Source organism: Danio rerio, chromosome 4 (assembly GCF_049306965.1).
Source record: "Danio rerio strain Tuebingen ecotype United States chromosome 4, GRCz12tu, whole genome shotgun sequence".
In the NCBI taxonomy this organism is placed as follows: Eukaryota; Metazoa; Chordata; class Actinopteri; order Cypriniformes; family Danionidae; genus Danio; species Danio rerio.
Window position 1 is genome coordinate 45,085,001 of NC_133179.1, and position 27,001 is coordinate 45,112,001.

Consider the following 27,001-nt stretch of genomic DNA (forward strand, 5'->3'; position numbering starts at 1 on the left):
TATATTTGCTAGTTGGTGTGAAATGAACTCTGGGAGAAAAAAACATTAATTCTCAAAACACTTCAAGCGTACCTTATTCTTATTGTTAAAGTCAGATATATGTAATATGTTCGCTAGTAAAGTGAGAAGAAAAAAACAATATTACTATTTTATCAATAACACGTTTGCACTGGTTTGGTTCAGCACACAAACGACACCGAATCGGATTGAACCGTTTGCTCGGAAATTATTTTATCACACGTGTTCACAAGCACATTCAGCAATATGTGTATAAATGTGTGTGGCCGAGCAGTATAAAGAAATAGTAATGATTCATTGTTGTGTCTTACAATAATATACAAAAAGGAATCGGTTTTAGGCGGATTCGACTCTTTACTGTTCTAAGGAGCCGATTCATAGAACCAAGCCGACTCGATTCGACCTTCACCAGGCAAGCAACGGCTCTTCTAATTTGAAATCCACCTGTCGCCTTTTCTTCCAGTGAATTCATCCTCGGTAAGTGTTTAAAAGTCAAATTCTGTTCGTTAAAGGATTGTTTTGTGTATATTTCCGTGTAGTGTGTGTGTAATTTAAAATAATTAACCAAGTTACTTTAGTTGTAAGTTAGGTACTTATGTCACGTTATTCGACGCCAGTCCGTGTTTGTAGTGTTTGCGAGGTATTAGATAACGTACAGTGAGTTTATCTTGAGTGAGTTTTTGACCATAGTAACGTTAACGTTACCTGAAAAAAAAACGTAACTTTTACTAGGGGTTAACTGCATTAATGAATTCTCTATTTCAGCACAACACTGAGATGAAGGCAAAGTCACCATGAAAAGTTAAACGTTTAACGTTAAGGTAAGCTCTGGTCTTCATGTGGTCATTATGACCAAGTTATCATTATGGTTAAATTTGTAAACTGTAAAATAACTTACTTATTCAAACTAAACTCACAATGAAACAAGTCTAAACTGTTTCATTAAATTGAGCTGATAATAAAATTCAGTTGATGTCTTTTAAGCTAACGTTAATATTAACATAATTCATATTAATTGTCTATTTCTCACTGGTTAATGAGCTTATTGTATAGTGTATCATTAATTGTACATTTTATATTTGGTGTTCAGGTGTAGGGGATGATTTGTATACAAATTTATTTGAACCCCATACAGATTTGTATGGTTGTACCATAGATTTAGATTATTAAATGTTAAGTCTTATTTTACTCTTATTATATTTATCTTTTTTGCAGTTACAGCAATTGATGTTGAAAAACTGATGCTACCAATCTCTCCTCATTTGATTGTTCAAGGTAATGTTGATGTCTTCCTCATTTTGATTAGATTTTGAAATGTCAAGTTGTTCACAGATTTGTTGTAAGGAGTTTCATGTACAACCTCTTTTTTTTCTTCTTCCAGTAGCGACGCATTGGCACAGTAGGTAGTGCGGTCACCTCACAGCAAGAAGGTTGCTGGTTCGAGCCTCGGCTAGGTCAGTTGGCAGTTGGTTTAGTATCACCCAGGGTTAACATGTTCAAGCATGAAGAGCTCTAATATGAAACTGTCTGACTGTAGTTATTGTAGAGTGGAGAATCATTTACCTCAGTGTGTCCAGTTTACAGTGTTGACTCTTCAGTCCATCAGAGAGCTTCTTCACTCCTGAATCCTGCAGGTCATTGTTACTCAGGTCCAGCTCTCTCAGCACACAGTTTGAGGATTGTAGAGCTGAAGACAAACTCTCACAGCACTGAACAGTGAGATTACACATGACCAATCTGAGAAAGAAGAACACAAATTACTAAAAACCACACAAATGTGATCTGTCAAAACAAATCAATCAATCAAGCAGGTGTTTAAACTCAGACCTCAGTGTGTCCAGTTTACAGTGTTGACTCTTCAGTCCATCAGAGAGAAGCTTCACTCCTGCGTCCGGCAGATGATTAATACTCAGGTCCAGCTCTCTCAGCACACAGTTTGAGGATTGTAGAGCTGAAGACAAACTCTCACAAGAATCGGCAGTGAGTTTACATGTCATCAATCTGAGAAAGAGAACACATTACTAAAAACACAGCGTTAATGTGATCTGTCTGATGTAACAAAACATCAATCAATCAATCAGATGCCTGAACTCAGACCTCAGTGTGTCCAGTTTACAGTGTTGACTCTTCAGTCCATCAGAGAGAAGCTTCACTCCTGAATCCTGCAGGTCATTGTTACTCAGGTCCAGCTCTCTCAGCACACAGTTTGAGGATTGTAGAACTGAAGATAAACTCTCACAGGACCGAACAGTAAGATAACAGCACTGTAGCCTGTGTAGAGGATAAACACAATATGTATGTGTTAATCTGGTGTGTTTAATAGTCTGAAGCACGTCTGACTGAAGTGACTGGTTTAACTTCAGATGTTTGCTTCAGATGTTCCAATTGCCCAACTCTTTATTAATGTAACGAGGAGACTGACACGGAGGGATCCATTTTGCAGTATTTAATAGACACAGTTCAATCACAAACATACAACACGCACTAAAGTGCGAACTCACATCAACAGCATTCAATATAGATAGTGGGGCTGGCGGCTGACAGACACAGAGTGATTTTCCAGGCATAGATCAGAGGCAGGCAGCGTGGTTCAGAGTCCGTATAACAAGCGTGGGTCGTGGACAGGCAGAAGGCAACTCAGAGTCAGAAACAGGTCGGGGTAAAGCACAGAAGATCATGCAGGGAATACCGCTAAGAAATGTTGACCGTGGCTGAACAAGACTTCGCAATGAACTGGTGTTTGAGTGTGGCTTATAAAGGGAGCGTGGGTCATTAACTGGATTCAGTTCAGGTGTGTGCACAATCAGTCTAGGTGGATGATGTAATGCTTAGAAGTCCGGGGATGGCGGCCTCTGCTGGCCAGCAAGGGGAACGACTGGGACTGAGTCGGTGACAATTAAACTCCTAACACAGCAAAACAAGATTTTTTTTATTTTATTTATTGTTATTATTATTGTTTTAATTATGGTTTTATTTATTATTATTATTTAACAAACAAACCAATGACAATAATCAAATTCAAAAATTGAAAATTGAAATTCAGTTCAGGTTTAAACGCAGAGTTGGTTGAACCTCCTCTCTGAAACAGACCCCAGCTCTAAAACCTGACTGAAATATATCAAAAACATTATTATTAAACATGAAATCATTCAGCTGTACAGACACAATCCTCTCTAAAACCTTTGAGATAAAAGGCCAGAATTACAGGATCTGCTCTGGTTTACTGTCTAGTAGTCCCTGCCTTGGCTTTATCCTCCTCTCGGTCCACCTGCCTGTCAGTATCCCCCTCACCATCTGTCCTGTACTCTGTCATGGTTTCATTAACCTGCCTGTCCCCCATCACCCTTGTCCACTGTAATACCTCCAGCTGCTGAACTCACTCTTGTTTTGTGTTTTCCTCTGAGGATCATCTGGAATCTTCTCCCAGAAGGGAGCTACAGTACTGAATGTCATGGTCCTGCTTGTCCTGTCCTTGTACTGTTGTGTTGTCCTTGTGTTCTCTGTGTTCACCCCAGTTTTCCCCATGTTACTTGCACAGTTACTCTCCACCCCCTTGTTAACTCACTAGTCTCTGTGTGATTAAGCTCCTCTGTTTCAGTCATTATGTGTTGATCATAGTTTGCTGTATGTGTGTGTGTGTTTCTCTTGCTTGTGTTTTCTGCTCTTCAGCTCTGGCGTTTTCTTTGTTCATGGATTATATTTAACATTAGAACTGAACCTAGATCCACCTCTTGCATTTGTTTTGCCTGCCTGCACGATTAGAAGGTATAATAAAGAAGAGGGTTGCATGGCAGTTCATTGGTAAGCATTTTCGCCTAACAACAAGAAGGCCGCTGCTTTGAGTCCCAGCTCCTGTTTCCCCCACAGTGTGAAGATATTTGGTATAGGTGAACTGAGTTAACAAAACTGACCATAGTGTACGAGTGTGTGTCTGTGTCATCGTTACCTTATAATTATCAGCATAGATATGAGTCAAAACAGACAGAATGGAGAAAACATCAGTGTGATCATTCCACTCCAGTCCAGAAAGGACTTTAAAGGTGCTGTATCATTTTATAGCTGACTTGTGTGCAATTTAGACCATAACAGCCATATCACACTGCAGCCCAAGACAGGTTACTCCCTGAAGCTAAGCAGGGCTGAGCCTGGCCAGTACCTGGCTGTGAGACCACTAGGGAAAACTAGGTTGCTGTTAGAAGCTGTGTCAGTGAGGCCAGCAGGGGGCGCACATCCTGTGGTCTGCATGAGTCCTAATGCCCTAGTGAAAGTGAAGGGGACACTATACTGTCAGTGGGCGCCGTCTTTCGGATGAGACACCGTGGTCCTGACTCTGTGTGGTCTTTAAAAATCCCATGGCACTTCTCGTAAAGAGCAGGGGTGTAACCCCAGTGTCCTGGCCAAAGTCCCTCAATCGGCCCTTACGATCATGCCCTCCCAATCATCTCCATGTCTTTTTATGACAGCTAAACACCATTAGCTATTGACCTACATGGTAGGAAAAACAACTGGTGTGTAAGTCAATAGTTACAGGTTTCAGCTTTCTTCAAATTATCTTCTTTTATGTTCAACAGGAGAAAACAAAGTTTTAGAAAGGTTTATATCCATGAAGAGTGAGTAGGAATTAGTAAATTCACTTTTTGGGTAAACTATCACTTACACAACCACTGCCAAAACCTAAATCTGAATGTTATTTAAAAAGCACTAAAACATTACATAGAGAACAATTAATAACGTATTTTTGCAGTTTAGTTGATATCAATATTGTTCATGTTCATTGACATGATGTCATGTCATTTCTTATTTTCATCCGCTTATCCATGGCCGGGTCGCAGGGGCAGCAGTCTTAGGAGAGAACCCCAGACTTCCCTCTCCCCAAACACTTGCACCAGCACCTCTGGGTGGATCCTGAGGCGTTCCCAGGCCAGCCGAGAGACATAGTCCCTCCAGCGTGTCCTGGGTCTTTGCCGAGGCCTCCTCCCGGTGGGACAGATGCCCGAGCCAACTCAGCTGACTTCTGCTCTTCAGTGTTTGAACTGTCAGCAGTGAAAAGTAAACCACACTGAACTGAACTAAACTGAACTTCAACACAAAACTGAACTGACACTGTTTCAATTTACTATGATCTTCTATGTGAAGCTGCTTTGACGCAATCTACATTGTTAAAGTGCTATAGAAATAAAGATGAATTGAATTGTCGATGTGGAGGTGCAGTAGCTCTACTCTGAGCTCCTCCCATATGGCAGAGCTCCAGACCCTGTCTATAAGGGTGCGCCCTGCAACCCTGCGAAGCAAACTCATTTTGGCTGCTTGTATCCAAAATCTTCTCCTTTCGGTCATGACCTAAATCTCATGACCATTAACATAATATACTGTATTATTTAAATTCAGGAAATGTCTACTTCTTAGATGAAAGAAGGACGTTGACTTACAGAGCTCTTTTGGAGGTTTTGATGACTGCTGATAGTCTGATGAGACACTCGTCTGATCTCTGGAATTTCAGAAGCTCAAACTCCTCCAGCTCCTCCTCTGAGGTCAACAACACAAAGACCAGAGCAGACCACTGGGCAGGTGAAAGGTAAGTATATGACAGACTTCCTTCTCTAAGGTGGGATTGAATCTCTTTCAGCAGAGTTTGGTCGTTCAGTTCATTCAGACAGTAGAACAGATTGATGGATCTCTCTGGAGACAGATTCCCTTCAAGTTTCTGCTTGATGTAGGCTATTATTTTATTTTTGCTCTGGTCTCTGTCACCCTGCTGTGTCAACAGGCCTCGTAAGAGTTGTCGACTGGACTGGAGTGACAGACCGAGAAGGAAGCGAAGGTAAAGGTCCAGATGTCCATTCTCACTTTCCAGAGCCTTGTCCACTGCTGTCTTCAGCAAATCAATCATGGACTCATCTCTGCTTTTTTCTGCTTTTGTCTTGTCATTGTCTAGAGTCAGATGTTGATAAAGGGCTGCAATGAACTCCTGAATGCTCAAGTGAAGAAAGCAGTACATGGTACCAAGAATGATTCCCGTCTCCTCCTTAAAGATCTGGGTACACATGCCTGAGTACACCGATGCCTTATAGACGTCAATGCCACAGTCTTTCAGATCGCTCTCATAGAAGATCACATTGTTTCTTTCCAGCTGCTGGAAGGCCAGTTTCCCCAGTGAAAGGATGAGCTTTGGATCCCAGGAGACATCTGCTGTGTTTTCTCCATCATACTTTCTTCTGCTCTGCTGGATCTGAAAGCGGAGAAAGTGTGTGTACATCTGTGTCAGAGTCTTGGGAGATTCCTGCAGTGTTTTAGCATGAGCCCTGTGTTTCAGTTTCAGTATGTTCTGGAGAACAGTGGCTGAAATCCAGCAGAAGACTGGGATGTGGCACATAATAAAGAGACTCTTTGACTGTTTAATGTGATCAATGATTTCTCTGGCCTGATTCTGATCTGTGAGTCTCTTTCTGAAGTACTCCTCCTTTTGGGCATCATTGAATCCTCGTATCTCTGTCAGCCGGTCGATACAGTCAGCAGGAATCTTACTGGCAGCTGCTGGTCTGCTGGTGATCCAGATGAGAGCAGAAGGAAGCAGATTTCCCTTGATGAGGTTCGTCAGGAGAACATCCAGAGAGACTGCTGAAGATACATCACGACACGTCTCATTACCAGCAAAGTTCAGAGGAAGACGACATTCATCCAATCCATCAAGGATGAACAGGACTTTGAATCGTGTGCTTCTTGTAAGGTTCAGTCCTTTAGTCTCTGGGAAAAACTGAGTTATGAGGTCTTTTAAACTTTGTCTTTCTTTCTCCTTTAAGTTCATCTCTCTGAATGGAAGAGGAAATATGAAGCTGATGTCTTGATTTTCTTTCCCTTCAGCCCAATCCAGAACAAACTTTTGCACAGAGACTGATTTCCCGATGCCAGCAACTCCTTTTGTCAGGACAGTTCTGATCTGCTCGTCTTGTTCAGCTGCTTCAAACAAATGTTTGCATTTAACCTGTATCTCTAGTGACTGATGACGTCTGGAAGCAGCTTCAATCTGTCTGATCTCATGTTCAGTGTTGACCTGTTCACTCGCACCCTGAGTGATATAGAGATCTGTGTAGATGTTATTCAGAAGTGTGGAGTCTCCTTGCTGAGCAATTCCTTCAAACACACTTTGATATTTCTTCTTCAGGCTACATTTAAGCTGATTAATGTAGAGCAGCTCATCTAAAAACAGGAGCAAAGAAACAGAGAGATTCAGTCTTGGCTTTTCCAGCTATATTAGTAAGTGTCAGTCTGACTGATGGCCATGAGTTTCTTACCTTCGAGGGTATCAGCCGCTTGATCTTGCTTCATCTCTCTCAGGAAGAAGAGTGTGAGATCAATAGCTGCTTCTGTGATTCTGCTTCTGTTCTCATTAAACTCCTTTACAAACTCTTGTCTGTTTTCGTCCTGTAAGATTTTCTTAACCTTTTCCAATTCATTCTTTAGAAACCTGATAATTTTGCTCTCAAGATTCTATGATTGATGAATAGAGAATGCTCTGGTTACTAAAGTAACCCTCCTCGGGGAACGGAAATGCTATTAGTGGATTTATTCATTAATCCACGAATTGGAGGATTTCATTCCAGAAAGCCAATCGTCTAAAAGAGTATACAACGAACCAATGAAATGCCAATGAATTGGTAGCGTAAGCTTTTGCACGTGTCCCTTATTGCCAATTACCTCCGCATATAAGCACAGGGGAAGCAAGGAAACGCCATCCTTTTAAGCTGAAGAGACTGATACTTACAGCTTAAGAACAGTCATTATGGCGATGCTTAATAGCATTTGGGTTACTTTAGTAACCAGAGCGTTCCCCTTCGGATGGGGAACTTCAATGCTATTAGTGGATTTATTCATTAATCTACCAATTGGGGGAATGTATGGAAAACGCCATAATGACTGCACCTTACCTTCACCTCCGATGAGAGGATAGCCAGGCATAGCGTGAGCGCTCCTGCTGTCACGGAACAGAATCAAAGAGAGGTTTGTGCAGTTCAACTCAGTCTTTTAATAGTAAAATTCAACAAAGGCAGTCTGTCATTAATTTAGAGGAAATAAACACAGATCTGGATCTTCAAAAACAAAACTCCAAAGGGACCACCCACGGACGGGAGCGAGAGAGAGGGAGAGCCGATTGGTCCGTGCCCACCACTGCAATGCGGGAACTTCTGACCTCCGGATGCTGATGGTCAAAACACGGTCAACAGGTGAGCAACAATCTGCGGCAATCTTAACATGCAACGATGAACACAGGAGGGTGATTAACAACCAGACTTGACGAGATGAGACAAATGATGATTTGATCTGATATTTGTGGAAGACAAAATACACGTAGAGCAAACGCACAGAGTAATAATAATCTGACAACAGAGGGAGAAAATAGGGAGGTAGATATAGGAGTGTCAGTAATGAAAAAGTGAGAACAGGTGACTGCTGATCAGCGCTCGTGCTGATTGCAAGCGCTGACAGCTGGTAGGAGAACACAGAGGGGAAAAGGTAGACAATCAACAAACCAGATTCATGACACCTGCATCAAAAAAAGAGGAGCGGCCCTCCAACGTGATCCCTGGCCCTTACTTATCCCACTTCAACAGAAGTTTTACAGATTTAGATATATTTTTTGGGAAGTCGCAAGCGTCTAGATAATTCTAGGAAAATATGACAGTACGTTGGGAAGCGTTGCGGAGGCCATCTGCTACCCAATGGGGGAGATATGGTGGCAAAAATACATATGGACTAGCCCTGAAAAGGGAGAGAACGCATATAATAAGATGGTTAGCGGAGAGGGAAGACACGGGTCCGCCCGAGGGGGGACTGCAACTTGGCTGAATAAGCATATGGGATTGCCTAGTGGGGATCACGCATAGCGGGTACCTATACCCAAAACGCGGGCTGACCAACGGGCAGACCTACAACGTAGTGGGCCAGCAAGTGACTCCTCCGCTGAGTCAGTGCTGGGGGGCTCGGAGGAATCTGCAGGGCTCACCTGACGGGGAACTTTACTGACAGATAAAAAAGGCGTACGTATTACCATGTTAGGGAGAATGGCACAACAAGCGTGTTTCAACACCTTAACCGAGTTGTTTCCTCAATCACCAAGGGTTACCTAATACCCTTGAGGAAACCGGTTCCACTCGCAGATTGTAAAACCTTGCAGATGTATTAGGTGTTGCCCAGCCCGCAGCTCTACAGATGTCTGTTAGAGATGCGCCGCATGCACGCGCCCAAGAGGATGCGATGCTCCGAGTGGAGTGTGCACACACTCTCGGGGGACTTGGCTCGCCTTTGCTCTGATAAGCGAGAGAGATGGCATCCGCTATCCAGTGGGCCAACCTTTGTTTCGATACGGCACTTCCCTGCTGCCGACCGCTATAACAGACGAAGAACTGCTCAGATGATCTAAAGTGTGGTCCAGATAAATACGCAAAGCGTAAACTGGACAAAGTAAGGAAAGGGCTGGATTGCCTCCTCCGGGGGCAGTGCTTGCAGGCTCACTACCAGGTCTCTAAATGGTGTGGTAGGAATCCTGGGCACTTATCTCTGGCGGGGTATCAGGATATCGTGAGAGTAATCCGGCCCGAATTCCAGGCACGAGTCACTGACCGAAAATGCCTCCAGGTCCCGGCCCTTTTAATAGATGCCAACGCGACCAGCAGAGCTGTCTTCAGGGACAGAAATCTTAAAGATACTGAGTCAAGTGGCTTAAAGGGATCTGTACGCAGGCTCGTGAGAACGAGGGCAAGATCCCAAGAGGGCATGAGAGGGGGGCGGGGTGGATTAATTCGCCAAGCGCCTCTGAGGAACCGGATGATGAGTTTATGCCTTTCCACGGTGCTTCCAGCCACCGCGTCATGATGAGCGGAGATGGCAGCCACGTAAACCTTGAGTGTGGAAGGCGACAGCCTGCTCTCCAGCTTCTCTTGGAGTAAAGAGAGCACAACGCTGATCTGGCAATTTCGGGGGTCTTCTCTGCGAGAGACGCACCATTCAGTGAATAGACTCCACTTCAGGGCGTAGGCGCGCCTCGTGGAGGGGGCTCTAGCCTGAGTGATGGTATTAACCACCGCAATCAGTAGGTTACCTAAGTCTATCTTGCGTCTAAGAACCACACGTGGAGGTTCCAAAGATCGGGGCGAGGGTGCCAGATGGTGCCCTGTCCCTGAGAGAGTAGGTTCTCTCTCAAATGGATCTGCCAGGGGAGGGCCGTCGCGAGGAGGGAGAGCTCTGACATCCAGGCCGGTTGGGCCAGAGGGGCGCAACCAGCAAAACCTGTCCCTCGTCCTCCCTGACCTTGCACAGTAACGGCACGAGCAGGCTCACTGGGGGAAACGCATATTTGCGTATGCCCCAAGGCCAGCTGTAGGCCCCTGCATCCGTGCCGAGAGAGCCCTCGGTCAGGGAAAAAACAACTGGCAATGAGCGTTCTCGGGAGAAGCAAACAGATTGATCTGGGCTTCCCCGAATTGCGCCCATATCAGCTGAACAGACTCGGGGTGAAGTCTCTATTCTCCGGGACATAAAGGCTGCCATGAGAGCGCATTGGCTGCACAGTTGAGCTTGCCTGGAATGTGAATGGTGCGCAGCAATTTCAGCCGATGACTCCAGAGGAGCAGGCAAGCTGAGACATGCGGCGAGAGCGAATGCCAGTTGATATACGCCACCGCCGCCGTTGCTGCTCCAGCACTGGAAAAAAAACGGTAGAGAGCGAGGAACACTGCCAACAGCTCCAGGCGATATGCCAATGCAACTGGGTTCCTGTTCACAGGCCCGCAGCTGCATGCCCGCAGCACACAGCCCCCCAGCCCATGTTGGAAGCATCTGTTGAGACAAAAACATGACTGGACGCCTGTCCTAGAGGCACTCCGGCCTGTAGGAACGAGGGGTTGTTCCAAGGGCAGAGGGTGCGGCGACACAGCGCAGTAACAGACTCGGTGTGTGCCCGTATGCCATACGCTTCTGGGGACTCGATTTTGAAGCCAGTGCTGATGTGGTCTCATATAGAGTAATCCGAGCTGCGTGAAGCGGCTGCCGATGCCATATGCCCCAGGAGCCTCTGAAATAATTTCAGTGGGACCACTACTTTTCTGTCGAGCTCTCTCAGACAGTTCAGCATCAGGCAGAGAGGCGCGCTGTCATGGTGACCGAGTTCAGCTCCAAACCGAGAAAAGAGATCCTCTGCACGGGGGCAAGTTTGCTCTTTTCTCGGTTGACCTGAAGCCCCAACAGGTGGAGGTGCCGGAGCACCTTGTCTCTGTGCATAATCAATTGCTCCCACGAGTGGGCTAAAATCAGCCAGTCGTCCAGATAATTGAGTATACGGATGCCCGCGAGCCGAAGGGGCACTAAGGCACCCTCCACGAGCTTGGTGAAGACCCACGGAGACAGAGAGAGCCCGAAGTGGAGGACTTTGTATTGCCACGCTCGACCTTCGAAAGAAAACCGCAGAAACTTTTGGTGGCGGGGAAAAATGGAGACATGGAAATATGCGTCCTTTAGGTCTATGGCTGCAAACCAATCCCGAGGACGAACGCACCGGAGGATGCGCCTCTGTGTGAGCATTCTGAACAGCAGCTTGTGCAGACAGCGGTTCAAAACGCGCAGATCTAGGATTGGCTGTGACCCACCGCTCTTTTTGGGTACGATGAAGTACGGGCTGTAAAACCCGCTCTCCATCTCGGCTGGAGGGAGCGGCTCAATTGCATCCTTCGCCAGGAGGACAGTAATCTCCTCTCGCAAGACAGGGGTGGACAGGGGGCTGACCCTGGTGAAATACACACCCGTGAATAGGCTTGGGCGATATTATGGTATTATGGTATACCGCGGGATCTAAAAATAGCAACGGTGTCAGTTTCAATACCGTTATACCGTCATAAAGTATTAAATATCCTTTATTTAATGCCTAAAAAACGTGTGTGTGGTTGTCATCACGGGACAGTGTGGAGGAGAGAGATAGAGGAAGAGGGAGGGGGAGAGGGTGAGAGGGAGAGGGAGAGAGGGACAGGGAGACGTGACGTGACGAGTCGCGCTTCAAAGTGTCCTGCAGTTTGGCAGTTTAGACTGAACAGAAGGGAGACGTGGTTAATATGAACGAGAGGTCTGCATTAGAGCTGAAGATCTTTGCCCGAACCCGGCGAGACCCGAAAAAATCCAAATCCCTGCATTAAAATCCATCCCTGCAAAGGTGAAGCAAATTATGACGAAGTAGTAAAAAAAGAGAATTTTGACGGCGGTCAAGCCAGTCAGAAAGAGCGGTTATTCCAGCCGCAGGTATTTAGCGGTCGCTCATACACTGCGTATTACGGTAGAGCCCTAAACCGCAAGCTGACAGGTAAAATGACGAGGCCACTCGCTACCCTGAAACTACGGTCATGGAAAATTAAATGGATGTTCCTGACTGGTATAAGATGAATAAACAATCCTACCTAAAACTTGCAAAATCAGCCAGATCAGAACTCTGCATCTCGGCCTGTAGCAGTAGCAGTGAAACGGTGTTCAGTGCTGCTGGACGCACATGAGCGCAAGACAGCGCTAAAGCCAGTGGATTTAATAATGTTCCTCCACAAACACACGTAGCCTAATCTTGGTGAGTAAAGGGTTTTAAATTATAATTAAATATTAATTAAACCATATAATCATAATGTAGACAGAGTATACAGACTAATGGTGGCATTATTCTTTTAATATTCAGCTTCAATTTAGTTACTGCCAAAATACCCGTCATCATTTAGAGTTTATTTGATTTGTTAAGCAAGATTTCTTTTCATTGGTGTGTTGGCCAATTTAAAGGCTAAGTGCATGTAGACCTATAGAGTGCTGAGATGTTACGATGTTACAGAGGACTTATTTTATTTCTTTGTTCCAACTTTCAAGTGGGATATAGTCTACGTTTGTTACGAATAAATGCTGTTAAAACATATAAATGACTCATTCTTGAAAAAATGCATTAGAGCTGTAAGGGCTCGGGCTTTATAAAGCTGTCAATCAAAATGTACGTGTCGGACCTATCGGGTATAATTTTTATGGCCCGATTACAGCTCTCTGCATTCCCGCGGGAGCCGGCCAGATTTCTTACGGTGTGGGAGTAAATTTCTTCTAAATCGCGGGAGAGATGTGTGTGTGTTTGTGTAAGACAGAGAAAGTCTCTCTGTCTGTCTCTCTGTCTGTCTGTCTCTCTCTCTCTCTCTCTCTCTCTCTCTGCCTAAGGTCGCATAGAATGTATTCAGTTTCTGAATGGTTTAGGCTCAAGCCAACAGTTTGGTGACGCTGTCTGAGCCTTACGTCATAATTTTTTTTATTACGCCGGTAATACCGGATACCGGGGTAAAATATGGAGGCGGTTTGACGGTCTCAAAATTTGGATACCGCCCAAGCCTACCCGTGAACTTGGGGGGCCGTTTTGCGAACTGGATCGCATAGCCGAGTCTGTGCGTATGAGCCACCGCGAAGGGCTGGCTGTGCTAACCAGGCAGGCAGAGCTTTTGCTAATGAACTCATCGCTACAATCGCTGACGTACCAGCAGTGGGGCAGCGCAGAGTGAGTGTGCTGATCCGAGAAGCGCGAGGCTCCTGAGGAAGAGCTGGAGGCGAGAGATTCACTCTCACTCCGCACCCTAACTCCGGAGAGGGGGCTCGAGGGGTGTGGGAAAGGAGACCATCTCCCCAGTGCTCGTGAGCCACTGGCGAAGCGCACAGAGCCTGCGAGCTGGGAAGCAGAGCGTCCCGGACTAGCAGGGTTCGTGCTGTCACATCCGGGGAAGCGGAAAAGTGCCCTTCTTTGATGTTTTCGTGGCACTGAAAAGTACCGATGGAATTAGGGCCCTGCCCTCCAGCTGGGAAAGAGCAAATTTTCTCTTCTCCGGATGACCTGTCTCAGGGACGCTTCGCGATCCATTCACCAGACTTAACAGCGCCCTGGGCAGGGGGGGCTGCCTGCTTTCGAGGTGCTCAACACGCCCGCTTCGCCGGAGGTGCAGGCGGGGGCGGGGCAGCACTCGTAGGCAGACGCCCTCGGCGAGGACCAGTAGATGTGGATGGTTCGACGGGCGAGCGGGCTTACGGTCCCGCCGATAGATGACATTGCCCATCGCATCAGACTGCTTTCTCACCGCCTTGAACTCCTGGGTGAATTCACCAACGGTGTCGACGAACAGGCCAGCCTGGCATATGGGGGAGTCAAGAAAGTGAACTTTGTCGAGTTCGCGCATATCAGCCAGGTTTAGCCAGAGGCGGTGTTCCTGGAGCACTAGTGTGGACATCGTCCTCCCCAACGCACACACAGCAGACTTAGTGGTCCAAAGAGCATAGTTGTTCGAAGCTTGTGTAACAAGGCTGGGTTGGACCCACCCTCGTTTAGCTTGGCCAGCGCCTGCGCTTCGTAGCGCTGGTTGGTGGCCATCACGTGCAAGGCAGAAGCAGCCTGGTCCGCAGCCTTGTGAGCTCTAGCTCCGAGGGAGGCAGAAACTTACAGGCTTTGGACGGGAGACGAGGCGGACCCTGCCAAGAAGGGGCGCCACGCGGACAAAGATTGACTGCTATGGCTCGGTCAATAAGCGGAATCGCTTCATACCCGCTGGCCACTCTGCCGTCAAGAGTGGTGAGGGCGGAGGGACACGCAGCACGGGCCTCCAAGACTGCGCGAGCCTACTGTGTGCCTTCGGAAAGAGGCTTTGAAGGCTTCACCCTCTGGTCATCTACGTAGCACCCATCTAGTCGGTCCGGCCGCGGAGCTGGGGGATAAACCATCTCCAACCCACGGCCGAAGCAGCCCGGGAGAGCACGGCTAACATGTCCGTTTCAGGATCCGACTTGACAGCGCTCTCCTGCACCGAAGGGCCAAGCGGGTCTGGATCATCATCGGACAATGAAAGCCCACCCTCCGATACCGCGGTAGACGTCTGGTCTCTAGTGTCATCGAGCGTAAGGGCTACCATCTGGTTAGATGGATTTTCTCTCGCTGAAACCCTCAGATCTGCCCGAGTGCCCACTGCAGTGCAGGGGACAGCTGGGGAGTCTTGCCCCATTACAAGGGCTAGCCGCGATCTCAATTGCGCTACAGTCATGGCATCGCAATGACGACATGAACTGCCCGCGAGCACCGCATTAACATGTTGGACCCCCATACATGCAATGCAGTGCCCGTCCTCATCATCCGGAGACAGGAAACCCCCGCATCCAGAAACGCACAGTCGGAGCGCCATCCTGAAAAGGACGTGCTGCATGATTGTGTTGCTCTTTTAGGAAATAAGCAACTTATACGCACCGCTCTGGAAGACCGGACCCAAAGAACGCCAGGCAAGGGAGAATCCCAGCTCGACCGTCTGCCGCCGTGTATACCCACTCTGGACAGGGAGAACTCTCTTTCGCTCAATTTGCTGTAAATAGCAGGAGGAACCCTCATTGACTCTCTCAGAAGGCTGTAATAGTCTCTGAAGCGAAAAGGATGGCGTTTCCTTGCTTCCCCTGTGCTTATGTGCGGAGATAATTGGCAATAAGGCACATGTGCGCAAGCTTACGCTGCCAATTCATTGGCATTTCATTGGCCCATTGTATGCTCTTTCAGACAATTGGCTTTCTGAAACAAAATCCCACAATTCGTGGATTAATGAATAAATCTACTAACAGCATTTTCGTTCCCCATCCGAAGGGTAAAAATATTTACCCAAAAGCTTCATTTACACTCAGTTGTCGACTCATATACTACTCAATATTTGAAAACATCGAGGACAAAAAGCTGACAAATGGTTCAAATACAACATATAAACAATAGCTTTAGGTGTAAGACCATCAGTATCTCAGCAAGAATATTTTTGCGTGTTTATAAGAAGTCTAATAGACATATACAGATATATGGCTTGACTAAAAAGATGCAAAATTTGGAATCTGGAATGTATGTAAAGTCTGTCCAATCTTTATATTTGTTGATTAGTCTAGTTTTGGACTATTGTTAGATGTCTATTAGACTCTCACTAACAGCTAAAGTTTAATCATTATATAGACATCTATTAAACACAAAATTGCTTGATTTGATATGTGGAATAATTGACTTCAGTCTGTTGAATACTTAAAAAAGTAATGCACATCGGTGGTGTAACGACGATTCCATGAGCATCACAGGTGCTCTATTTTCTAATAATTAAATGAACTGGAGTCAGTTGCTCCTTAAACAAATACATTTCAATTCTTAAAAGTAAATAATAACAGTAAAAGTGAAATGTGTTGCAGAAGCATTATCTTTTCAATAACCATTTTGTCTGTAATAATAAGAATTTTAATTATGATTCAAAATGAGTTTTTCCCACCTGGAAGATGGACTGGAGATTGTTAGTGAAACTGTTGTGTCTCCTGAAAGTTTCGTGTCCTGAATCTGCTGACTCATATTCATCACTGTTAACATATACAACTACTGTAATCATACATTTAGAGGCAAACACATACAGATATATCTTACAAACACTGAAAATAATACATGTAGTGCTCATAATAAGGAGACAATGGACAGATTTGTTACTTGTGTGGTTAGGGTTAAGGGCTTTTACATGTTAAATTTAGCTGAGAAATCACACACAAATGTATAAATATAAAATACTTTACAGACAGTAGCTTTAGATAGAAATATTTTAGAAAGAAATATTTGATTTACAATTTATTTTACACAAACATTTAAGCGACAACAAAGCTACAATTTATTTCTAAAAGCTTCATCTGTATTAGGAATATTTGGTTATAAACATCTTTATGACATCTTTTATGTTCCACAAATGATAGAATTGTATACAGGTTTGAAATTACCAGAAGGTAAATGATGAGAGAAATTTTAGAGGTAAAAAAAATGTGACTCACATGTAAATGTAAAATTATTAAACCAGTCCATGTGTGATTAATAATGTAAAACACAAAATACCTTTGGACAGATGATGGTGTTTCCTCACTGAGGTCTGGTGGTTTACGTAGTGAGTGGTCACTCTTCAGAAACACAGAGCTGGACACACATGATCCTGATCTCACACTGAACACACAAACACACCAGAGGAATAAACTGCAGGACAAACTTCAGTGTCTTTTAAAGGGTCACGAAACACCAAAACACATGTTTTGAGCTGTTGACAGTGGTATGTGTGTCCCACACTGCTAAAAACACTATTAGGACACCTATATTTCACTAAAAAGTGTAAATTGGTTGTTTTTGCGTTATTTCAAGCAAATTCGTACTTCCGGTTTGAAAAAATTTTTTGAAGCTGTGTCACGGTCATGAGATAATAGCGTGTATTCCAGCGTGCAGACTGGACGTCTGTGCCAGAGTGTGTCTTATTACGTCTTACAGTGTGCTGCATTAATGCATGAGTAAGGCTTGGTTCAAACCAATCAGCGCGCTCTATTGTGCAACTTCATTAATATTCATTACTGTCAGAGTGTAGATGGCAGAGACGCCACGTTGTGTTGACAAAACAAGCGTGAAGTGTTGCTTTTATAGTTTGCTGTAGTTAAGTTTCGTTTTCATTTTCTCTCTGTGAGAGCTCAGACTTATGTGTGGATTAACAGTGTACGCGACGCTCGACAACAATAACTTACGTGTCTAAGGAGGATTATTGTTTACCTGAGAGCTGTTCTCATCTGCAAACGCTGAGATCCAGATTCGCTTTAGTCTCCTCTTAATAAAGACGCGGCTCTAGTTGCTGGTGATTGTCCTGTCTCTACAGATTTGGTAAGTTAGCGACCAGTGCTCTTTGTTTATTCAGTTCGTATGTTATTCGAATCAAACAAACTATTGCAACGAGTGTAAACAAGTTAGCACTACAACCAAACTATAACCTCGTGTTGGATTTTGTGACCGGAATAACACACGCGGCTTTCTGACGCTACCTGCCGTGTGCATCTAAGTTTCCGGGAAATGCAGAGTTTTTTTCTCTCATTCGCCATGCGGTATCAAACATTGCATGAAAAATACACGCTTAGAGCAGTTCCTCGAATCAAATATCTCGTTTGTCGGGAGGGACATGAATTAATTCCCTGAATGAAAGAGCCAAACTGCAGTTAAAGTCCACCATTTAATAATCTGGCAAATAATTCTACTACAGATGTCCATGTAAACACAGTCACTTTGTCCGCTGTGGTTGTGTGTTTTGACTCTGAAATTCAGCGCGCCCAAATAGACACTCCCACACCCTCCCACTTTAGTTCCTCCGACACTCCCCCCTAAACAGAGCTGGACACGCCCACTTTTCTGACTTTTTCCAAAGTAGAGGTGTGAAAACACCCTGCTGAAACGAGGGGCTTTCATGGCCCTTTAAAGGTGCAAACTAGATAAAAAAATTTTTTTTTTCTTAAATTTAAAATAAGAACAAAAATTTTAATAATTTATTTTTAATTAATTAATTTAATTAAAATTAATTGTAAAATAAAGCTGTTGTCCTGCTTTCACTTGCTAAAGAGCACATGTGTTCCGCACACACTAACTACCCATCTCACCACCCCCCCCCCCTTTAGTTGATTAAATCAAATCAAGCTTATTAAATGCTCAAAATGGTTTTAAGAACAAATATTCCAGATATTGCCACAATGAAAGTTTGTGTTCATATTTAATCGGTTTATTATGTAAGGAATGGTAATTTAACTAAAACGGTTCGAACTGTAGTTCTGTTGAGTGACAAAAAAGCTATCAGCATGAAACAACTGTACATTTCTAGTCAAACCATTCTTCTGCAGTCTTATACCAAAAACAGAAATAAGGGCAGCATTAATAGCTATAAATGTGAGAGAGCATTGATATTATGTGATTGTTTTGTATTGCAATATGGAGCAATTAAATGTTGATGTTAAAGCAAAAGTAATTGGTAACACTTTACAGTAAGGTTCATTAGTTAATGCATTTACTAACATGAACTAATCATGAACAACACTTGTAAAGCATTTATTAATCATAATTGAACATTTACTGATGCATTATTAACATTCAAGACCATGTTTGTTAACATTAGCTAATGCACCATTGTCACGGTTGTGGATCCATCTGCTCCTTATTTGAAGTGGCTGCGTTGTGTGACAGTTCACTATTATGGTATGTGTTACTAAGTGTGTGTGCTTTTCTCTCTGTGTTTGTGTGGAAGTCGCGTGGCTGTCAGTGGGTGTTTGTTTTCATGTCATCAGCTGAACGGTCACATGATCATTGTCACCGGAACTGTTGAGTAGCACCGCTCAGCTGATAATCAGCGCGCTGCAGGTGTAGCGCATTTATTTGCCTATATATGTTCAGCGTTCCTGTCTCATCTTTTCAGTTCGTTGTTTGCTCACGGTCCTTTGTGTTTTTGTCAGGCTCCTCTCGCTGATATCCCTGGTGGTAAGTGGTTTGGTTGAGTTCCTTGTTGCTGTCTCTGATGATCCCTGTTTCTTCTACGATGAATGTTTGATCTGCTCTGTTGATGAGTATTATGAACATTTGATCGGCGCTGCCGAACCAGACCATCTCTATAATTATTCACCTGTTCCAATACTTCCAGCCACTCACCATTTTCCTGTTTTTTACTTTCAATTTGGTTCTACGTCTTGTTTTTTTATAACGTCACAGAACGAACTGACAAAACATGGACCCAGCAAGTGCGGTGGAGATACAGGATGTGCTGTCACGCAGTGTCGCCAGGATGGATCACCAGGATCAATGAATCAGGTTTCCGAGCTGACGACACAGGTCCAGCGACTCAGTTCGGGTCTCAGCGCCGGATCCACCCTACCAGCTCCCTCCGTCGAACCACCAGTCACTCCTGTTGTTAATGAGACACAGTCCTATGCAGGTGAACCCTAACTATGCAGAGCGTTTATCGCCAAGTGTTCTCTGTATATACCACTGCAACCATCGTCTTTTCCCACCGAAAAGAGCAAGGTGGCGTTTTTATCAACCTTTTGACGGGTAAGGCGGCATTATGGGGAACCACGGTGTGGGAGAGGAAGCTTCCCTGCAGTCAAACCTTCAAGTCCTTTTCAGAGAAGCTCAGGACGGTTTTCGATCAGGCTGCTTCGGGGAGAGAGGCATCTAGACGTCTCGCGGAGCTTCGTCAGGGTGATCACACGGTGGCGGAGTATTCCATCGATTTCTGCACCCTGGCGACTGAGTGTGGTTGGAACAGTGAAGCTCAGTGGGACATGTTCTTTCACAGACTCGCAGACCATATAAAGGATGAGATTTATGCTTTGGACTAACCCAAGACGTTGAACGGTCTCATCAGCCTGGCCATAAGGGTGGACAACCGTATGCAGCGCAGAGGTATGCAGAGTATACAGGGAAAGATTCTTCCGATTCCACTTTCCTACCCATTAAATTGGAATTCAATTCGAACTTTCAACCCATGTCATGTGTTTATTGATTCAGGAGCAGAGGGGAGTTTTATTGACTCTGATTTAGCTAATAAGTAAAAAATTCAGTTTTCCCCTTTCTTCACCCATAGCTGTTTACGCACTTAGCGGTCTACCTCTTCCAACTATCACACATATCCCAGTTCCTATTAGACTCATTACTTCAGGAAACTATACCGAGACTATTACCTTCTTTCTCATTAACACTGTTAAAAATCCTGTTATTCTGGGACACCCGTGGTTGGTGTTACACAAGCCTCATATTAACTGGGGTCACAACAGAGTTTTTTCTTGGAATGAGAGCTGTCATTAGTCTTGTTTATTGTCTGCTTGTTCCACTGTGTCTTGTTCTGTGTATCAGGAGAAGCAGGTGGATCTATCAAACGTGCCTCGTGAATACCATGACCTGAAGAGAGTGTTCAGTAAGTCCCGGGCTGCTTCTCTACCTCCTCACCGTCCCTATGACTGTGCTATAGATTTACTGCCAGTTACATCTCCGCCTAAAGGCAAGTTATATTCGCTGTCAGTTTCAGAGAGGGAGGCCATGGAGAAATATATTTCTGATTCTTTAGCAGCCAAGATCATCCGCCCGTCTTCTTCACCGGCAGGGGCGGGATTTTTTTTTTTTGTAAAAAAGAAGGATGGTTCCCTTCGTCTGTGCATTGACTATCGAGGGCTGAACAGCATCACGGTTAGGAATACTTATCCTTTGCCGCTGATGTCTTCAGCCTTCGAGCGCCTGCAGGGGGCAAACTTTTTTACAAAATTAAATCTCCGCAATGCTTATCATTTGGTTTGCAAAAGACCTGGGGATGAGTGAAAAACTGCTTTTAACACCCCTAGAGGGTATTTTGAGTACTGCGTTCTGCCCTTCGGCCTTACCAACACTCCGGCTGTTTTCCAGGCACTCGTCAATGACGTGTTGAGAGATATGATAGATCAGTTTATTTATGTGTACCTGGATGACATTCTGATTTTTTTCTCACTCAGCATATTCAACATGTCAGACGAGTGTTGCAGAGGCTGCTAGAGAATGGGCTTTATGTCAAGGCGGAGAAATACGTTTTTCATGTACAGTCGGTTCAGTTCTTGGGACATATCGTGTCAGTCGAGGGCATGCGCATGGATTCAGAGAAGATTCAGGCTGTGGTAGATTGGCCAACCCCAGATTCCCGTAAGGCCCTGCAGAGGTTTCTGGGTTTTGCCAATTTTTACTGGCGTTTTATTCTTAATTTTAGCCAACTGGCCGCACCTTTGACTTCCTTGACCTCCTCCAAAATGCTGTTCAGGTGGTCCAGCGCAGCCGAAGCTGCCTTTTCCAAACTAAAAGGCTGCTTTGTTTCAGCCCCGATACTCATTGCCCCTGATCCTTCCCGGCAGTTTGTGGTGGAGGTCGATGCATCGGAGGTTGGGGTTGGAGCCATCCTCTCCCAGCGCTCCGCCTCGGATGGCAAGGTCCATCCTTGCGCGTATTTTTCTCATCGATTATCTCCTGCAGAAAGAAATTACGACATTGGTAATCGAGAGTTGTTGGCCGTTAAGCTTGCTTTGGAGGAGTGGCATCACTGGTTAGACGGCTCGGGGGTGCCTTTTATCGTCTGGACTGATCATAAAAATCTTGAATATATTAGATCCAGTAAAAGATTGAACTCCAGGCAGGCTCGGTGGGCATTATTTTTTGGACAGTTTAATTTTACCATCTTGCACTGAACAGAGGCCTCATGTACGAAGACTTGCGTGGAAATCATACTAAAACATTGCGTACGCAAAAAAAAATTCAGATGTGTGACACACTGCGTACGCCGAATCCCACGCATATTCTTTTGTACATCCGAATGAACGTGAAACTGAGCGCAACATGCACGAGCGCAAAACCCCTCCCTGCCTCCTTCCCCGTATGTATATGAATATTCCCTTAACAGTCTCAGTGGCGCAGCTCGTAAAACACGTCAACATGTTTTGACGTTCGAACATGAACTCGGTTCGAATCCAGCAGCTGATGAACTTACTCTTTATTTTCCCCGCTACATATCAGATTTTGCCTATATACTCTTTATCATGAGAAAGACAAGTAGGAATCATTATTAAGTCTGTGCATCAAATTTAATTTGAACATTTGTTGAATGGAAATATTTCTGATTCATGTATGCCAGTTCATCCTCAGATGGTGCCTTTATAGAAATGTGTGTGCACAGGGCCGGCCCAAGCCTTTAGGGGGCCCTAAGCAGAATTTTATTTGGGGCCCCCTTGGTGCAGACAATATGATAAATTATCGTTAATCCTTGATTATTTGCACACTTTAAATTTAAAACACGCGTTATCAATTTTATTTGCTGTAGCTATGTTGCTTACATTATAAAATATGCTTTTTTTCTTACATATACTTTTTGTATTTTCTAGTTCAAATATCTAAAAAAAAATCACTTTAAATCTAAATCAAATTAAATCAAGAAGCATTTTCCACAGAAAATCTGTCTAGAAAATGTTTATTCTTTAAGATTTTTAACATATTTGGACTAGAAACAAGACAAAAACAATAAAAAGAAAATAATTTTTGCAGTATTTACCAACTGTCAATGATTCATAGTACATGGCTGTGAAATTTGATCACAAGAAAACCAACAATGATATATATATTTTTTTGCAAATGAAGAGTAAAAAATGCATCAAAAAGTTATAAGATGCATTTCTTTCATTAAAAGCACGTTTATAGTATTGCAACTGTGTATAAAAGCACACAACTGTTCAACAAGCTGGAAAATGCAGAGATAGAGGGCTCATCTCTAAATTAATCAGAGCAGCAGCATCACAATTAACCTAGTTAAGCCTTTAAATGTCACTTTAAGCTGTATAGAAGTGTCTTGAAGAATATCTAGTCTAATATTATTTACTGTCATCATGACAAAGATAAAATAAATCAGTTATTAGAAATGAGTTATTAAAACGATTATGTTTAGAAATGTGTTAAAAAACTTCTCTCCATTAAACAGAAATTAGGGAAAAAAAATAAACAGAGGGGCTAATAATTCAGGGGGCTACCAATTCTGACTTCAACTGTGCATGTTAGAAAACAATTAAAATAGCTATTTATTGCTTACTAGTTTTCTATAAACTACAGACATTTATTACAACTTGGTCAACCTATTTGATGTATTTTATGCATAGCCCTGGTTTATTTTTAATCATGCAAAATTTTGCATTGCCACTAGATTAATATATTTTCTTCAAGAACAGTAACTGATTGGAATACTCAGAAAGGTGAGCACAGACTCCTCTGAGCACTTATAATGCCTCCAGCAGTGGAGAACATTAGTTATTTACTCATCAATTTAAAAAGAACATTATTTTTAAGTTTTTCTTTTTAATTTATCTAATATTTTCAGCAAAAATACCATCTACAAGACTTTGCAAAGGTCTGGAAGGGTTAAATAAATGAAAAACCCTTCAAATTATGTGTTCTTGTCCTATTGATATCTTTATATATCTTGGCGGAAATAAATAGTGTGAGCCCATATTCCTGTATAAAGTTTCACAATTGCAATCGCTCATCTATCAGTGGTTAAAAAGGCTCGTGCATCTCTGATGTACTGTTGATCCACCATTACGGTAAGAGCCACCTGGTGGCAGCTGGGTGTACTGCAGCCACAGCGGTAAATGGCTGCAGTCAGAGTAGATTAATTAATTCAGATCTTTTGTACATTTAGATAAATATTGATTCTTGGTGCCAGAGCATATTGATATATTTGCCCCACCCATAATCTATAAAAAACTCTCAAACAAACTAAAACAAAAACGAAAGTTAGTAATTTAATGCACTCTTGGGGGCCCCCTGGTGGCCATGGGGCCCTAAGCAGCCGCTTAGCTCGCTTTTGCCTTTGGCCGGCTCTGTGCGTGCAGTAGATTGCTCCGATTACATTGGGAAAACCGGCGACCGCTGCAAATTGCGCTTTAATGTTTGGATGGTCACCTGTATGGAACGGAAACCTTATATACTAAACATGCGGATGAACCCGTCTCATACAGCTGAGAAGACACTTTGTAGAGAGCAATTTAACACAACTGCCTCTGGGAGTCGCCAATGGAAATAAAACAGACACGCACAAAAAATGTGCGCACGCCAGCCATAAAGCTGCCGTGAACCTGCGCACATTCCCACGTTCAGTTCATCGTTAGTAAATCCAAACGTGAGCAATTCTGAGCGTGAAACCTGGCGTAGGCAAAGTTTTTGTGCATACGCAGCGTTGATACATGAGGCCCCAGGTTCCAAAAATATCAAACCTGATGCATTGTCACTTCTTTTCGATCCTTCAAATTGCAAGCCATCTCCTGATCCTGTGCTCCCTTCTTAGCAAACATTTCTTGGGAGATTGAGTCGAGGGTCCGTGCAGACTTGGATGGGGTAACGCTCCCGATCGGATGCCCACCGAGTCGTTTGTTTGTGCCAGAGGGATTACGGTCCGACGTCGTTCGGTGGGGTCATTCCTCCAAGGTAGCTTGTCACCCAGGCGTGAGTCAAACATTATTTGTTGTCAAACAAGGATTTTGGTGTCCAGCTATGGCTCGTGATGTGCGCAATTTTGTTTTGGCTTGCTCTGTCTGTGCGGTTTCCAAGTCTTCCAATCGCCCACCTGCTGGACTCCTCCAACCGCTGTCAGTGCCTTCGAGATCCTGGTCACACATTTTACTAGATTTTATTACGGGTCTTCCATCCTCTAACGGTAACACGGTAGTTTTAACTGTGGTGGACAGGTTCTCGAAGGCTGCTCATTTTATCTCTCTGCCCAAATTACCATCAGCCAGAGAAACAGCGGTTGCTGTCATTGACCATGTTTTTAGCATTCATGGCCTCCTGAGGGATGTGGTCTCTGACAGGGGGCCGCAGTTCGTCTCTAAGTTCTGGAGAGAATTCTGTCATTTATTGGGGGCCACTGTTAGTCTTTCTCTGGTTTTCATCCCCAGAGTAACGGCCAGACTGAGAGAGCCAATCAAGATCTTGAGCGTACACTGCGATGTTTGGTCTCGCAGAATCCATCCTCCTGGAGCCAACAACTTTCGGTGGGTGGAATAAGCACATAATTCGTTACCAGTGTCGTCCACGGGCCTTTCTACGTTTCAGTGTAGTCTACGTTACCAGCCACTAGTTTTTCCCAGTCTGGAATCCAAAGTTGCGGTTCCCTCCGTTCACGGCTTTGTCCAGAGGTGCCGCCGCACGTGGAATAGGGCCAGACAGACCCTCCTCCAAGTGGGGACGCGCACCAAGGCTAAAGCCGATCGCCACCGGTCTAAGCCTCCCATTTATGTTGTCGGTCAAAAAGTGAGGCTTTCTACTAAAAACATTCCGCTCCGCACCGTCTGTAATAAGTTAGCTCCTAAATTTATCGGCCCTTTTATTGTCACTAAAATCATTAGTCCTGTGGCAGTCCGCCTCAAATTACCTCCAGCTTACAGGAGAATTCATTCCGTGTTCCATGTATCCAAAGTAAAGCCCATTTTTCATACGGCAAGTAATCCGCACACACCAGTTCACCCGCCGCCGCGTCTCATTGATGGGGAGACTGCTTTTTCGGTTAAGCGCATTCTGGACTCTAGACGGAGGGGGCGAGGATTTCAATACTTGGTGGACTGGGAAGGTTACGGTCCGGAGGAGAGATGTTGGGTAGCTGATAAAGCTGATAATCAGCGCGCTGCAGGTGTAGCGCATTTATGTGCCTATATATGTTCAGCGCTTCTGTCTCACCTTGTCAGTTCATTGTTTGCTCACAGTCCTTTGTGTTTTTGTCAGGCTCCTCTCGCTGATATCGCTGATGGTAAATGGTTTGGTTGAGTTTCTTGTTGCTGTCTCTGATGATCCCTGTTTCTTCTACGATGAATGTTTGATCTGCTCTGTTGATGAGTATTATGAACATTTGATCGGCGCTGCCGAACCAGACCATCTCTATAATTATTTCTACCTGTTCCAATACTTCCAGCCACTCACCATTTTTCTGTTTTTTGTCTAAAGATCAGCATTAAAGACTTTTACTTTCAATTGGGTTCCACGTCTTGTTTTTTTATAACGTCACAACCATGAGTTAACATGAACTAACAATGAACTAATGTATTTTCATTAACGTTAACTAACATGAACAAATACAATAGTAGATGTATTGTTCATTGTTTGTTCATGTTAGTAAATGCATTATTTACATTAACTAATGAACCTTATTGTAACGTGTGACCCAGTATTTACTAATATTTAAAAATTAATAGATAAATTTTGATTAATGAGAATAATTCTCTATGGTTACAATTAATTAATTACAAATAACTGCATAACATATGAAATGATAAAACATATGATATAAATTGTACCCATCTAAAAAGTAAAATAAAGTTACCTGAGAGAGAGGGAGAGAAAGAGAGTAGGCCCCGAAGAGACCCTGATAGCAGTAGAGTCAGAGAAAATAGAGTCTAGATCAGGAGAGGAGCAGAGCAGGAAAACGCAGAGCAGGAAATGAGGCAGAGCAGAATTTACCAGCTATCCACTTGTTAAGTGGTGACGTGTTTGTGACGTATGTAATACTGTTTCCGGGTCCAAGCCGCCACTCATTTAACTTTGGAAATCATTCGTTTATGAACGTTTTTA

At 44.1% G+C, this 27,001-nt stretch overlaps 2 protein-coding genes across 2 annotated transcripts in view; both read right to left on the reverse strand.

Annotated features, from left to right (window-relative positions):
- The window catches only part of znf1046 (zinc finger protein 1046), a 659,651-nt gene that overhangs the window by 120,574 nt on the left and 512,076 nt on the right, over positions 1-27,001 (reverse strand). The window lies entirely within an intron of this gene.
- Positions 1-27,001, reverse strand: part of LOC137491565 (protein NLRC3-like) — a 42,877-nt gene that overhangs the window by 4,502 nt on the left and 11,374 nt on the right. The window contains exons 4-10 of the mRNA XM_068220796.2: positions 16,934-17,038; positions 16,332-16,416; positions 7,311-7,506; positions 5,448-7,215; positions 2,116-2,289; positions 1,846-2,019; positions 1,582-1,755 (exon numbers count right to left, since the gene is read on the reverse strand). Of these exons, the coding sequence (XP_068076897.2) occupies positions 1,582-1,755; positions 1,846-2,019; positions 2,116-2,289; positions 5,448-7,215; positions 7,311-7,506; positions 16,332-16,416; positions 16,934-17,038 (2,676 nt within the window). The remainder of the gene's footprint in view (positions 1-1,581; positions 1,756-1,845; positions 2,020-2,115; positions 2,290-5,447; positions 7,216-7,310; positions 7,507-16,331; positions 16,417-16,933; positions 17,039-27,001) is intronic.